This window comes from Aureobasidium subglaciale (genome assembly GCF_000721755.1).
Source record: "Aureobasidium subglaciale EXF-2481 unplaced genomic scaffold scaffold_6, whole genome shotgun sequence".
NCBI classification, from domain to species: Eukaryota; Fungi; Ascomycota; class Dothideomycetes; order Dothideales; family Saccotheciaceae; genus Aureobasidium; species Aureobasidium subglaciale.
In genome coordinates, this window is record NW_013566989.1 from 398,689 (window position 1) to 411,530 (window position 12,842).

Genomic DNA, 12,842 nt, shown 5'->3' on the forward strand with positions numbered 1-12,842 from the left:
CATGCCGATATCCGAATTCTAGCAACGCCGATAATGCACTGTTAGTTGAGCGTTGCTCTCATCTCCTGCGACAACGTCGGACTCGACCAGAACTCGCTTGCACAGGTCAGTCCAGTCACTCCGAAAGGACGCCAGATTGATACTAGGTCGTTTCATATATCAGCTTCTAGCTCCAAAGTTCTGTATGACGCTCAACGGCTGTCTGCCACCGCCACGTACGTATTGGCGAGACCACTCATCGGAACATATGGTTTCACGGATTGAACGCGCCTAATTTGTCCGTGGTATGAAGGCTGTGTCTGAGGTAATCATGGTAATCATGACCTTGAGTGCCCTTTCCAATGTGTTGGAGGTCAGGTTCAGGGTCACACTTTACCTCTGAAGACAGAAACATGAATGTCGTCATGCAGATCTGAAATGGAGAGAACCTAAACCACAACCGAGGGGCCAAGCAAGAGAGCCTTCCTCTACGAGCAGCTTTCCTTCTTCCTAATACACATCAAGCCGCAGTGACTTGATATCAATTTCTACCATTATCTAAAGACCAACAATCGTTACACATCTCACAATGGCCAAAGGAAGCTGTCTCTGCGGTGATGTCAAGTTCGAATACCAAGGCGAGCCTGCAGCAAAGGTAAGGTGGTCTGATATAGATTATTAGAAAGGTTCCCCTGGCTGATCGTTCAAAGGCTGCCTGCCATTGTCTTCCCTGCCGCAAGACATCCGGTACGACCAACTCATATAACTTGATGATCCCCACCGACAAATACAAGATCCTCTCGGGCTCGTTGAGAACATTCACCAGAAAGGGTGACAGTGGCAAGGACGTCACATACAACTACTGCCAAAACTGTCCTACCGTTCTGTTCGTGCAGGTAGAAGCTATGCCTGGTATCAACATTGTCAAGATGGGCACTCTTGACGACGAGGACGCATATGAAGGTCTTGGCAAGCCTGGGATGGAAATCTACACCAAGAACAGACCGTCATGGTGTGACCCTATCCCAGGTGCTAAGCAGAAGGAGAGTTCTTGAATGGGATTCTCCAGAGTTCACATTGGTAGAAGCGACGTAATTGTCTCGACTCGGACAACACTGTTTGGATAGTGGATAGCTTTGGGACTTGTATAATGTTTGACTGACCGAGAGCTTGACCTATCTTGACCATAGTGACCATAGTGACCATAGTGACCATAGTGACCATAGTGACCATAGTGACCATAGTGACCATAGTGACCATAGTGACCATAGTGACCATAGTGACCATAGTGACCATAGTGACCATGTCACGGTGTATGTATCCCGGAGATTAACGTTAAAATGTCAAGAGCACGACAAGATCTCATATGCGATCAGGATTTGGTTCGTTCCATCTCGTGCCGTACATTTCGTGTCGTCGTTTCAAAGTAGGCATGTAGTTCGCAAGGAACAATTTCAGGTCACACTTAGCCTAGCAGATGTGGTTTTGACTGTTGATCAATGCGATTGGTTGTTGAGAACACGGACGGAGACCCCATTGGCGTCAGCCACCTTCAGCTCGGTGCTGACTGCTGGGAAGACAAGAAAGGGTTGAGCAACATCGCGTAGCGAGGGACGGACGACTCTCTTTTCTAACAATAATGCTATGCATGTCCGGAGCTCTACTGAGGGGCTCGTCCGAAGACTATTTGAAGTGTCAGTCGCACATGTGCTTCTGTCACACGCGGTAGGCGTGAGGAAAGCCATGGATTGGACTGGGCTTCATGCATGACAGTTACTTAAGTGCCGCCTGCCGCGTGAGTGAACCACGAGCCTCGCGAATACTCGAGCTTTTACCGACAAGAACCTGTCGCAGACTTGCGGTTCGGGGTTTGGGCTCCCCTTAACGATAGGAGGGAAGCTCAAGCTCTGCAGCAAGAGTTCCTGCCGTGGAGTTTCGACTTGCAACTTGCCAGCGCAGACTTTCAAGCGTCGACGGAAGCGTCCGCGCCGCTAAGAGAACGTACCGCAGGGTTGAATTGCGATATTCAGCCCATGACTGGAGCTCACGAAATACATTACGGAGAGACGGAGATGCTCCCAGAAGCTCGATTTAGTTTGATAGCGCTGCTTTGGACATTTTATCTTGCCGATGAACAAGATTGGTATCCACGTTGATCGCTGTCGGCCACATGGTGTTCGCGTGCGAGCCGCAACCTCTCTTCTCCGCTGGACTCGTGGAAGGAGAGAAGGAAGCTGTTTGTAATTTTGTCAACTCTCGTCGCATGCGGGGCAAGCCTCTAGAGTCAAAGTTGGAGCCAGCCATTCCAGTTTTATCGAATTTTCTCTTGCAAGAGCCAGCTGGGCCGCGGCTTTCCCTCTTCCGGACCTGCAGACACGGGCCGACGGTCACTGACCTCTGTATCGCTCAGGAAATAATCTGTCGAAGTCGAAGGTCCAGTGTCGCAAGTTAAGACGATGTCATGCCAGGATCACCAATGCATGGTGAGGAAAGTCGAGTATCATGTAAGTTGCGCAGCTTTGTGCCACAGCACGTTGGTTGGAAGAGGCTCCTCGACCGGAGAATTGGTACAAGGCAATGCAGGGCAGGTGAAGCCCCTATCGTTCGGGACTTTTGATCGATGTGCTAGGTGGGTGAATCACGAATCAGAGACGATTGAGGATTAGAGCGGCGGGCCGCGATGCGCCGTCGAGAGTAGGGAGCTGTGGCACCCGATTTTGGTCGATCTAGACGCAAAGCACGCTGCGTCGCTCCCATCAGTGCCATGTATAAAGTTTTGGCCATGTCCTCTGATCCGCGCCGCTGGTGACGCACGTTTCTTGTCTCCAACTTATTGTCGCTCTTGTGCTCCTCTCCAACCTCGCCCTCTCTCCTACCTTCCGTCCATTCGTAATCCTCGCATCCGCGGCTGCTCATACGGGCGATCGTACAGCAGCCAATTCTCGAGAGAAAGCCCGTTGGAGCCTTCCCCACGACAGATCTGAAATCTGAATCCTTCAAGCCTGCGCATCATAATTTAGTGGCCTTGGACCGCGGAGCCTCAGCAATGCCGACAATTGAGATTCCGGAACGCGACCACGACGTGTCCCCCATCTCGTCGCCAGCTCTATCGCGCGTCAACAGTCGGACCAGTGCTGTCTCGTCTCTGGACGATTCTCCGATCTCATCGCCAGTCTTCTCCCCAACTCAATTGTCCTCTGGGCTTACGGCCTCAGATACCGCAACGACCACTTCGTTTGAGCACTCGTTTACCGACGCCGATGACTGGTTTGGACGTTTTCGTGAAGACCTAGACATTTCTGATGAGTGTCCCGATCGCGGACAGCTGGCTGTCGCTGGTCAGGTCCCCGTGTACGATGCCAACGGAAACTCGCGACTGTTCAGCACCTTCTTCACAGGTCTGGATGCCATTGGTGACAGGCAATTCATCATCTTCGTGAGACACTTTTACTGCGGTGTAAGTTGAGCCCCATGGGATCCATGGCAAATGCATACTGATTATCACCACAGGCTTGTCAGGCATACATGAAAGCCATTGCCGAAGCCATCACCATGCAGGCATACTACACCATGGCTGTTCCCACAAATATCGTAGTCATTGGTTGCGGCTCGCCATCTATGATTCCATTCTACAAGCAGGAGACTGGCTGTCCTTTCCCCATCTTCGCTGAGCCTTCCCGGAAACTCTACAAGGCTTTGGGCATGCAACTCAGTCTCAACTTGACTGGACCCAAGAGACCAGAATACATGAAAGACGTTCCTTTCACTCAATGGCAAATGCGTCAATGGACGACAATGGCAAAGGCAAAAGGCGCCAAGCGCTTCAAGGGTGGCAATCTGCTCCAAATTGGAGGAGAGTTTCTGTTCCAAGACGGCCAGGTTGTCTGGTGCCATCGCATGAAGAATATGCGTGGCCATGCCGAGGTCTCTATCGTCAAGCGCGTCTTGGAGCTCGAGGACTAGATGATGCACGCCTGACCCGTTAATGCAACTCACCATCACTTGTTCGCTTCAGGCATCGCCTGTTCAAGTCAACAAATTACTACCCCAGACAGACTAAGCCTGGCCAGAAGAACATACCGGGTTTTCTGGCACGCTGGTTTGCACAGATCTCCCAGATTATCATTTCATTTGTCAAGTGTGATTGGACCCATGTCCAACACACATCTTACGAGAACAACGCCTTTTGCAACTTCTTCAGGAGGAAAGAGCCCAAGCTTGATTTCTGTTGGCTGATCGATTTTCTTCCCAGTTCTTCTCTGTTGATATATTTGTTTCCAGAGATACCATAGCTTTGTTTTCTCCACTTTAGATTCTTCTTCACTTACATTATTTCAATCTATTCCATTGCTTCTATCTTGGTTAGAACGTGTTTGTTCTATATTGCTTCTTTTTGGACAAGTTGTGACATCTTTTGTATATTGCTTTATGTATATCATGGCGTGTCTCAGGATTATAGGCAGCTGATCTCACTCCCACTCTCCTTCTCCCACGATTAGAGCAGTGCAACAACGAGCTGTCAAAAGGCACAGTTCCATTCTACACAGATGCTCCTAAGTTTGGAGCCAATGAAAAGATATATCTCCATGATATCGCTACGCAATCTGAGAAAGTACTATACCTTTGGACAGCTATGACGAGTGTGACAGGATCCACTACATGGAGAGGAAATAATTAGCTTTCGTTCCTTCCACTCTCCTAGTGTGCAGATGTCGTATTGTAGCTGTCTCGAGGCACAATACTTTCTAGATTGACAAGCGATGCTGCCGAGATACGTCGTTGGTCGACTCCCTGAATCAAGTGCATCCGTTCGAGAAATGATTGTGCCTTTTTACAGCTCATCGTTGCTCTGCTTCAATCATGGCGGAAGAGCGTGGGAGTGACATAGGGTTGGTAACCCAGGAGGAGTCTGCCCAGCAAAGTCTTACACAGGAGCAGTTGTTTGGAACATAGATTGGTAAGAGAATGCAGGGGTATCATGTCTTCTTGTCAGGCCATCTTGAGCTATTATGCCTGCTCTAATGCTATCTGCTCGTACAGTGGTCTTTTTGCTTTCTTGCGGTCATCAGAAGTCGTCACTGTCTCTTCGCTTCTTTCCTCTGCCGCCGCCAGCTCCTGTGCCGGCCTTTCTTCCTCTACCTGCACCTTTCTTAGGGGCACTTTCCTCGTCCTCAGAGTCATCGCCATTGCCACCCTTTGCTGGGGCGTCTGGGACTCTGCCTACGATGTCTCGGAGGTTGTCGAACTGCTCATCTTGCATGACGGCGGACTTCATGTGCTGGGAAAGGACACGCTTAGAGCCACGTTGCTTTGCGACTCCTGCACTGGCTGAAATTAGGCGGATCATGAAGAGCTCGAGTGCTTTGGCTGTAGAACATGTTAGTGAATGGTGACTGAGAAGAGCAAGAAGGAATGACGTACCCATAACGACCGGAGTGACTTGAGCCACTTTGCCCACATCCTCGTCGGCTTGCATAATGCGCTTTATCCTTGCAGTTGGGAACTTTGTCTTGACTTCGATGCCACCAGTGTCCATCTTCTTCATCGGCGTGGGAGGGGCAGCGCCATTGCCTGTCTCGCTTTTCGGCTTTCTACCACGGCGAGCGGGTGTTGGTGCTACCGCTTGCTGTTCTTCCCATGCAGGCTCCTCCTCCTTGACGTTGCCATTGTCGTAGTTGTAGCTTCCGACCTCGGCGGGCGTGCGCACACCCCTGTTACGGGTCTGGACAGGCATTTCGGGGTATGCAGGATACTGCTGTTGATAGGCGGGTTGTTGACCAAACGCGAACGGCGATGGGTAGGCTTCGGGGAGCAAAGGCTGTTGCAGAGAGGTGTGCGGTAGTGTGTAACCTGGTTGCTGAGGAGGGTATGTCTGCGCAATGTGCTGCTGTGGTAGTGGTTGCTGGTGCTGGTCGAGGCCGAAGCTGTGGTGAACAGACGGATCCTGTGCGTAAGAGTGCTGAGGTTGTTGCAAGCCAGATAGGTCGGGTGATTGAGGAGCGTACAGATCCTGGCCCTGAGAGACTGGTGGATAGGCGGCCAAGTCAGGAGAGCGAGGCGCGTATCCGGAAAGTTCGGGTGATCGGGGGGCGTATGACTGGTCCATGTGAAGATTAATGGCGAGGATTGGGCAACAAGCAAAGCAGCAGCTTGATGTGTTACAGAGCTCCAGCCACAAAGGGCTCACGAGCGATAGCAATTGGTCTGGCAAACAACAAGTGACGACCAGAATTGTTCACAGCTCCGATGCGCTGCTTGCTTGATTGGGAAAAGTGAGGGGCGGGTAGCAATCGATAGGACAGAGAGGTCTTCTTGGCGCGGGGTGAGAGAGAGTAGGAAAATGCGCGAGCCGGGCAGGAGGAGCGCGGTCGCACCTTCTTGTAGCTGAGCTGAAGTCCAAGCCACACTAAAATTATTTCGTTCCTCCCACAACGCGTCGACAACGCGCTTCTGTCAACATTTCTTGCTGTTTAAAACACACAGCAACGAGTGCTCTGCCAGGATTAATAATGTTCAAGCAGTCATTACATGTCTCGTTCTAATATAATACAAGTCTATCCTGCGGCGCAAAGGTGACCCAAGACGTGGTGACGCGCCTTGATGTCACTAACCGTTCTTCTTCATGTGTCCTTCGTATAAGATCCATCCGCCATTCTCCCCTCACCAGCACCCTCCATGGCCCATGTCTCAAACAAACCACATTTCGGATCCTCATCGGGCCAGCCTCTGCTCCTTCGTACGGCCAGCACAGCTTCCCTAACCCGCATCGTACACTCCTCTCGCAAGCGTACAGCCTCTGCTCCATGCATCAGTTGTTCGTCGCGAACCACACCCAACTCGTCACTCTCTGCACCCTGTTGTACTGCATGTTGCTTCAGAGCCGCCCATTTTTCTCTCAAATCTCGGAATGCGTCCCCTGTATCAATCTTATCGCCGAATGTGACAGTAACGTCCTTTCCCGCGCGAGGGATGGGTCGTGGGAAACCGCGACTCTCGTGCATGATAGAGTCAAAGCCTTCGATGAAAATCGGCACGAGGTCCGGTGCTGGCTCTGCCTCCAGGATCAGACGTGAAACACCCCATCTGAAGTAACGCATAGTCTTGTCCTCTTTCTGATGAACCCTTCCTTCGGGGAAGATATGCACCCAGGCGTGTCTTCTTGAAGCATAGGCTGAAGGAGCTGGAAAAGTGTCGAGGCCATCGGTGCTATATGTCAAATGTGCGCCAGAGAACGGATCGGTAATATCGGGAGTCTTCAATGAGAGCGATGCGGCCGTAGCGATAGGAGCGGAGAATGGACCGTGGGATAGGAGACGAATGGCCTGGGTCATGGTAGGCTGGAATGGACCGCCGTGCGGAGAGTGTAACAAGCGATGGCATGGAAGAGTGTTGCCGAGACTGAAGAACAGAGAGGTGAACCTGTACGAGGCTGTTAGAAGCTGCCTCGGGATTGTGGTCTGCAGGCGTACTTGTTCTGGAAGGCCAGGTCGTGGCTGGCAAGACTCCAACGGACATTGTTGGGGTTCCAATGGTAACTGTAAGGCAGGACACCCCATAGGATAGGATCGTCCATACTGTTGATGGCGGTCAGCGCTCCGGTTGGTAGCACTCTCGACTATGTCTGTACGTACGTACACGCTAGTATGGTTTGAAACTGGATGCTGTCAGTATCATGATTGTCGCAAAGCGATTTTGAGGATACATACCAGTTATGAGTCCTCTAGTCCTCCCCTTGACATCTGCGCGCTCATCGAGGAGGCGCATAAAATTGTCGTAGCCATTCACCTCGACCCTGTTCAGGCCAACAAGGAATGTGCGACACAGGAAGCCAGTAGCTCCCGTGATGATCGAGGAGCCTGTTCGCCAGAGGAGCGACGGTTGCTCGGGAAGGTCTGGAGCGGCCATTGCTATCGACGCAGGCTCAGGGCATGACAATAAAGACAAGCAGCGACAGGCAGGGAAGAAACATTATTTAGCGTTCCAAACTTAGTCCAACTTTGACCCACGTGTCGCTGGTCCGTCCTTGGTCCACTCCACATTCTCGCCCATCGCCCATCGCCCTATGACCGCATGCTTTTTCGCTCTCGCTCTCGCTGTCGTTCAACCTCTCCTTCCTCGAACCAAGACCATCATGTCGCATAGTACGTCGACTTTTTGTTGCTCTGTAGTACAAAACTGATAGTCGCCCAAAGGTAAGCACAACACATCGCTCGCCTTTTTCACAGCCCATGAGCGCGCCGAATTGCGCGATCGCTGGGGCTCGCAGTCCACTCGTCTAACCCGCGATTCTTTCCTACCCTTTGGATCATGTCGTCTCTGCTTGCTGCCAGCTCGCGATCCTGTATCATGTCCCTCGCACGGCCATCTGTTCTGCCGAGAGTGTGCGCTCTCGAACCTGCTCGCCCAGAAGAAGGAGATCAAGCGTCTGGACAAGGAATACATTCAGAAAAGGCAGGAAGAGGCTGAATCCGAGGAGATCAAGAGAGAGCAAGAGAAGGAGCGTGCTGTGAAAGACTTCGAGTTGGTTCAACAAGGCCTGAACAGCAAACTTGGCCCAAACGCTGCTGCCAGGCACATCATCGGCCGAGAAGCAGGCAAGGTCATCGTCGAAGAGCAAGATCCAGACAAACAAGGCACAAAGCGCAAGCTCCAGATTGATGAGTACGAGCTCATGCGTCTTGGTGGTCAGAACACCAGATTGAAGAAGGACTCTCAGAATCCCATCGATCAGAAGGCCGCTACATCTTTCTGGATTCCTTCGTTGACTCCCTCAAGTGCGACTGCTGCAACAAAGCCTACCAAATCAAACCCTCAATGTCCAGCTTCGACTGCCGACAAGCCTCACGACTTCACTCTCAAGTTGCTAGTCGCAGTCCACTTCAACGAAGAGAAGGCAGAAGGATCTGACGAGCCTGTACGCTCGTGTCCTTCATGCAAGAAAGCGTTGACCAACTCAACAAAGGCGACGCTGGCCAAGCCGTGCGGTCATGTTCTATGCAAGCCGTGTGCTACTAAATTCATGAAGCCTTCAGAAAAGGACGCCCACGATGCGACAGCAGAAGTTGGGGTGATAAGATGCTACGTCTGCCAGGCCAATGTCACGGAGAAGAAGCGCGAAAAGAAAGAGGGCAAGGAAGAAAAAGAGAAAGTCAGACCGGGTGTCGTAGAGATCAGCTGTGAAGGCACTGGCTTTGCTGGAGGAGGCAACAACATGGTCAAGAAAAAGGGCGTAGCTTTCCAGGTTTAGAGCACACCCATCATCGATGCTCATCATATTGCCTAGCTTCTCGGTGCGCTCACACCATTCGACCCGTTCCGACCACGAAAATAAATCGCGATGCCAAGTCGTGAACGAAACGCCTGAAAATATCGAGGAACTCGAAGAGCGAAGTTTCGACTTCGGAAGTGGGCTTATTGACGAGCAGCAGTAAGTGAGTCAACGATGCGACTCTGATCTGAATACAGCGGATATGTGCATACAAGTTACTCCATCCCAAATGTATGTCAAAACACGAGCTTTTAGGATACCCATTTAAGCATTCGGTGCATTGATAAATTCGGGCTGATCATCCGACAAATGCTCAAATAAACAACGTCATCACTGACAATATTTTGACCCACCTCTCCACGAGATTCCAACCTCAACAGGATACCCTGACAGCAATTTTCTGGCAAATGCTCCCGGGGAACGGCGACATCATAATGTCCCTGAGCGCGCGGTCAAATACAGACGCCTCAGGGTAGGTACCGCCGAGAAGGCTGTTTACTTCTATAGACCGTCCTCGCTCCTCTTCTTTACCGTCTAGTAATGACATTTTGAATCTACACATCAATCACTTCTTACGCGTCACACACCACAAATCAACCCGGAGAACGTCAAAGTCGATACATAAACTCAGGAACTGACACAGCCGTCTACGACCCGATCTCGATGGCTTTTCGAAGACGAGAAGACCAGGCTGGAAGTAATGCAGGCAGTGAACTTAGCCATGGCTCTACGGCTACCAATGGCTCCAGTGGAGATTTGGAACTCAGGATGAAAGATCTGGAAAAGCAGTTTGCGCATCGAAGACCGCAACACCACCGGCGTATCTCAGACGCTGCTCCAGAGGGTACAGACAGAGAAATTACATTGTCAGAGCGATTGAGGCAGTAAGTCTCGTTTTGTGCGCGCCATCTTCTATAAACCTTGCTGACTCGATTCCAGTTTCACATGGGCCTGGTTCACGTTGACCATGAGTACGGGAGGTTTGGCGACCCTACTCTCGGTGCAACCACACAAGTTTACAGGACTCATGACTATTGGCACAATCGTATACATCTTCGATCTGGTACTTTTCGTGATTCTCTGCACGGCCATCACAGCTCGCTTCATCATGTATCCTGGCTCCTTCCACAAATCACTCAAACACCCTTCGGAAGCTCTCTTCTTCCCAACCTTCTGGCTATCTTTGCCGACAATCATCGGGGGCATGAACAACTACGGTGTGGGAAACGTGGGCGACTGGCTTGTCGTAACACTGCGCGTTCTTTTCTGGCTATACTTTGCTTGTACTTTCCTCGTCGCTGTGTGCCAGTACTGGTATCTCTTCATGGCAAAGCAGTTACTCGTCAAATTCATGGCACCCTCTTGGATCCTACCAATCTTCCCCGTCATGCTGACAGGAACACTTGCAAACATCATTGCTAAGAACCAGCCTCCAGAGCAAAGACTTCCCATCATTGTCGCTGGTGTTGCATCTCAAGGACTCGGATGGACGGTCGCAGTCATGATCTATGGCATCATGCTAGTCAGATTATTCCAGTACGGTCTCCCTCCACCACACGCACGACCCGGCATGTTCATCTGTGTTGGCCCTCCTGGGTTCACCATCTTGGCACTGATTGGCATGTCAAACGCATTGCCCGAGGGTTATGGCTACTTTGCTAGCAACCCTACAGCAATACCGGCTCTAAAGGCCATGGCACTCTTCGTGGGTATTTTTATCTGGATGATTGGACTCTGGTGGTTCGCAATCGCCCTTGTTAGTGTGCTCGCTGGCATCAAGAAGATGTCGTTCTCACTTGTCAACTGGGCATTGGTCTTCCCGAATGTCGGTTTCACCATTGCAGTCATCAACATCGGTCAGCAATTAGAAAGCCAGGGTATTCAGTGGGTGGGCAGTATCATGAGCATCTTGATTTTTGTCATGTGGCTCTTCAACCTAGTCACACATGCTAGAGCTGTGTTGACCAAGCGTATAATGATGCCTAATCAAGACGAGGACCAAGGAGAGGAGGAAGAGTACTGAGGTGTCGTGTTTACATGATAGATCACACATTAGCATTTGCATAGCGACGGTCCACATAAAGACATGCATAGATAAAGACAACATGTAGTAGAGTTAATTTGTACTGCCATTGGTCTGCTGTACGGTGATGCCTAATGGTATCACATCCTTACCTCTCGGTGTACTACACTCTGTCACACCCAATTCACTTTCAACGATCAGAGCAGAGCGACAACGAGCTGTAGCAACGCAGAGTCATGTCCTATATCGACACACCTAATACGGGGAGTCGCAGCGAAAATGTGTCTCGGTGCCATTGCTCCAAATTCAGAGAAGTTCATGCATTACATATGCGACAGTCTTTCGCACACGAGGAGGCAATAAATTCGATGAATATCGACAAACCCGACCACATGACAGCAAACATACCGAGGGGGCCCAACACGATGTGAAAAGTATTAGAAGACACCGGAAACTCTGTGAACTAAAGATGTATGGGATAGAGCAGTGACTGAGACCATGATCAAATGGTGTTCGAAATTTGACAGGGTTGTCCTCTCAGCATAACGAATGAGGAAATCAGGAACATAGTTGTGGTACATTAGATATATTCGAGACAATTGTTTATGGCCGATCCGGAGTCTGGTCGATATCAACGCCATCTTCCTGTCTACGCTTCTGCTCTGGCATATGCACTGACGAGGGAGGATCATTCCTCTTCAGGTCAGCCTTCGGTTTTCTCTGCTCTCGCGGCTCCTCGTCCTCATACACTTCGAGGACATCAACCATTGGAAACTCCCGCCTAAGTTCAGAAGCCAGGTATTTAATACCCCACTCCTCACAACTTCGATGACCGACACAAAAGACTTTCATCTTCTTCTCCAATGCAGCGGTAAGCCCGGGCTCTCTTGCCTGACCAGTCAGATAGACTATGCTGTCTCCCTGCTCGATGTCCGAGATCCAGCCTTTTGATAGTGCGGCTTCAGTGACTCTTTGGACTTCCTCGGGGTGGAAAGCATTTATGATGGCAACGACAGTGATGGGCTGTGCCATGTCGTCCTCGTTCTCCACATCTGCACCATGTACAGCGTCCCACTGTCCGAACTCGCGCTTTATGGTGTCAGAAATAGACCCAAGATTTGCAGGCGTACGAAAAGTTGCAACAAGGCCTATTCGACGATCCGGATCGCCTTTATAGCCTTGTATACACACGGCATCTTCTCCGGTATATAGACCGAGTCGCTCAGCCAAGGCTTCATTCCAGCCCGTTGTCAGGACCTCGTCAAAGCCAACATGAGAGCTCATGACGTTTGAGCCTCGAGGAACGCGTTTCCGATCCAAGGTGAATGGTCGGTGAAGGAAAATCAGAGGTGGTGGTGTCCGAGCGGCATACATGGCGGTGAAGACTCCAGCAGTGGGTGTAATGCTACATATTACACGAGCGACCGGAGCCTTGTCCGACGAGTAACGAGGGTTCCTGGGTGCATGGTAAAGCCATGGCACATCCCGAGCTCGTTTGGGAAAGTAAGAGGCGAGGAATTGGCTGGCTTCCAGCACGGTAGGTAGAACTCTGGGCGGCGTGGGTTGAGCTAT

General features: G+C 50.9%; 7 protein-coding genes across 7 annotated transcripts; 4 read left to right on the forward strand and 3 right to left on the reverse strand.

Annotated features, from left to right (window-relative positions):
* The first annotated feature begins 77 nt into the window (after window positions 1-77).
* Window positions 78-1,209, forward strand: AUEXF2481DRAFT_38288 (uncharacterized protein). The gene is made up of 2 exons (XM_013489940.1): window positions 78-634; window positions 690-1,209. Exons 1-2 carry the CDS (start codon window positions 569-571, stop codon window positions 1,032-1,034), a joined length of 411 nt encoding a protein of 136 aa, XP_013345394.1. The 5' UTR covers window positions 78-568; the 3' UTR covers window positions 1,035-1,209.
* Window positions 1,210-3,025: 1,816 nt separating this feature from the next.
* On the forward strand, window positions 3,026-3,942 carry AUEXF2481DRAFT_28009 (uncharacterized protein; the record flags this gene model as incomplete). Its single annotated transcript, XM_013489866.1, has 2 exons — window positions 3,026-3,436; window positions 3,490-3,942. The coding sequence occupies 2 exons, from the start codon at window positions 3,026-3,028 to the stop codon at window positions 3,940-3,942; spliced, it is 864 nt and encodes a 287-aa protein (XP_013345320.1).
* A 1,004-nt stretch (window positions 3,943-4,946) lies between these two features.
* Window positions 4,947-6,333, reverse strand: AUEXF2481DRAFT_106692 (uncharacterized protein). Its single transcript, XM_013490114.1, has 2 exons — window positions 5,401-6,333; window positions 4,947-5,346 (listed from the first exon to the last, which is right to left on the reverse strand). The coding sequence occupies exons 1-2, from the start codon at window positions 6,083-6,085 to the stop codon at window positions 5,045-5,047; spliced, it is 987 nt and encodes a 328-aa protein (XP_013345568.1). The 5' UTR covers window positions 6,086-6,333; the 3' UTR covers window positions 4,947-5,044.
* Window positions 6,334-6,406: 73 nt separating this feature from the next.
* Window positions 6,407-7,398, reverse strand: AUEXF2481DRAFT_38292 (uncharacterized protein). The gene has a single exon (XM_013489941.1). The coding sequence runs from the start codon at window positions 7,308-7,310 to the stop codon at window positions 6,600-6,602; it is 711 nt and encodes a 236-aa protein (XP_013345395.1). The 5' UTR covers window positions 7,311-7,398; the 3' UTR covers window positions 6,407-6,599.
* A 712-nt stretch (window positions 7,399-8,110) lies between these two features.
* AUEXF2481DRAFT_3574 (uncharacterized protein) lies at window positions 8,111-9,226 on the forward strand (the record flags this gene model as incomplete). The annotated part of the gene is made up of 2 exons (XM_013489782.1): window positions 8,111-8,120; window positions 8,172-9,226. 2 exons carry the CDS (start codon window positions 8,111-8,113, stop codon window positions 9,224-9,226), a joined length of 1,065 nt encoding a protein of 354 aa, XP_013345236.1.
* A 684-nt stretch (window positions 9,227-9,910) lies between these two features.
* Window positions 9,911-11,270, forward strand: AUEXF2481DRAFT_28013 (uncharacterized protein; the record flags this gene model as incomplete). The annotated part of the gene is made up of 2 exons (XM_013489867.1): window positions 9,911-10,131; window positions 10,187-11,270. The coding sequence occupies 2 exons, from the start codon at window positions 9,911-9,913 to the stop codon at window positions 11,268-11,270; spliced, it is 1,305 nt and encodes a 434-aa protein (XP_013345321.1).
* A 586-nt stretch (window positions 11,271-11,856) lies between these two features.
* On the reverse strand, window positions 11,857-12,596 carry AUEXF2481DRAFT_38295 (uncharacterized protein). The gene has a single exon (XM_013489942.1). The coding sequence runs from the start codon at window positions 12,552-12,554 to the stop codon at window positions 11,874-11,876; it is 681 nt and encodes a 226-aa protein (XP_013345396.1). The 5' UTR covers window positions 12,555-12,596; the 3' UTR covers window positions 11,857-11,873.
* Window positions 12,597-12,842: the final 246 nt, after the last annotated feature.

Coding starts and splice junctions, on each gene's coding strand:
- AUEXF2481DRAFT_106692 (XM_013490114.1), bottom strand. CDS start 6,085: ATGGACCAGTCATACGCCCCCCGATCACCCGAACTTTCCGGATACGCG. Junction 5,347..5,400: donor AGTCACTCCGGTCGTTATGG/GTACGTCATTCC, acceptor CATGTTCTACAG/CCAAAGCACTCGAGCTCTTC.
- AUEXF2481DRAFT_38295 (XM_013489942.1), bottom strand. CDS start 12,554: ATGAGCTCTCATGTTGGCTTTGACGAGGTCCTGACAACGGGCTGGAAT.
- AUEXF2481DRAFT_38288 (XM_013489940.1), top strand. CDS start 569: ATGGCCAAAGGAAGCTGTCTCTGCGGTGATGTCAAGTTCGAATACCAA. Junction 635..689: donor AAGGCGAGCCTGCAGCAAAG/GTAAGGTGGTCT, acceptor GATCGTTCAAAG/GCTGCCTGCCATTGTCTTCC.
- AUEXF2481DRAFT_38292 (XM_013489941.1), bottom strand. CDS start 7,310: ATGACCCAGGCCATTCGTCTCCTATCCCACGGTCCATTCTCCGCTCCT.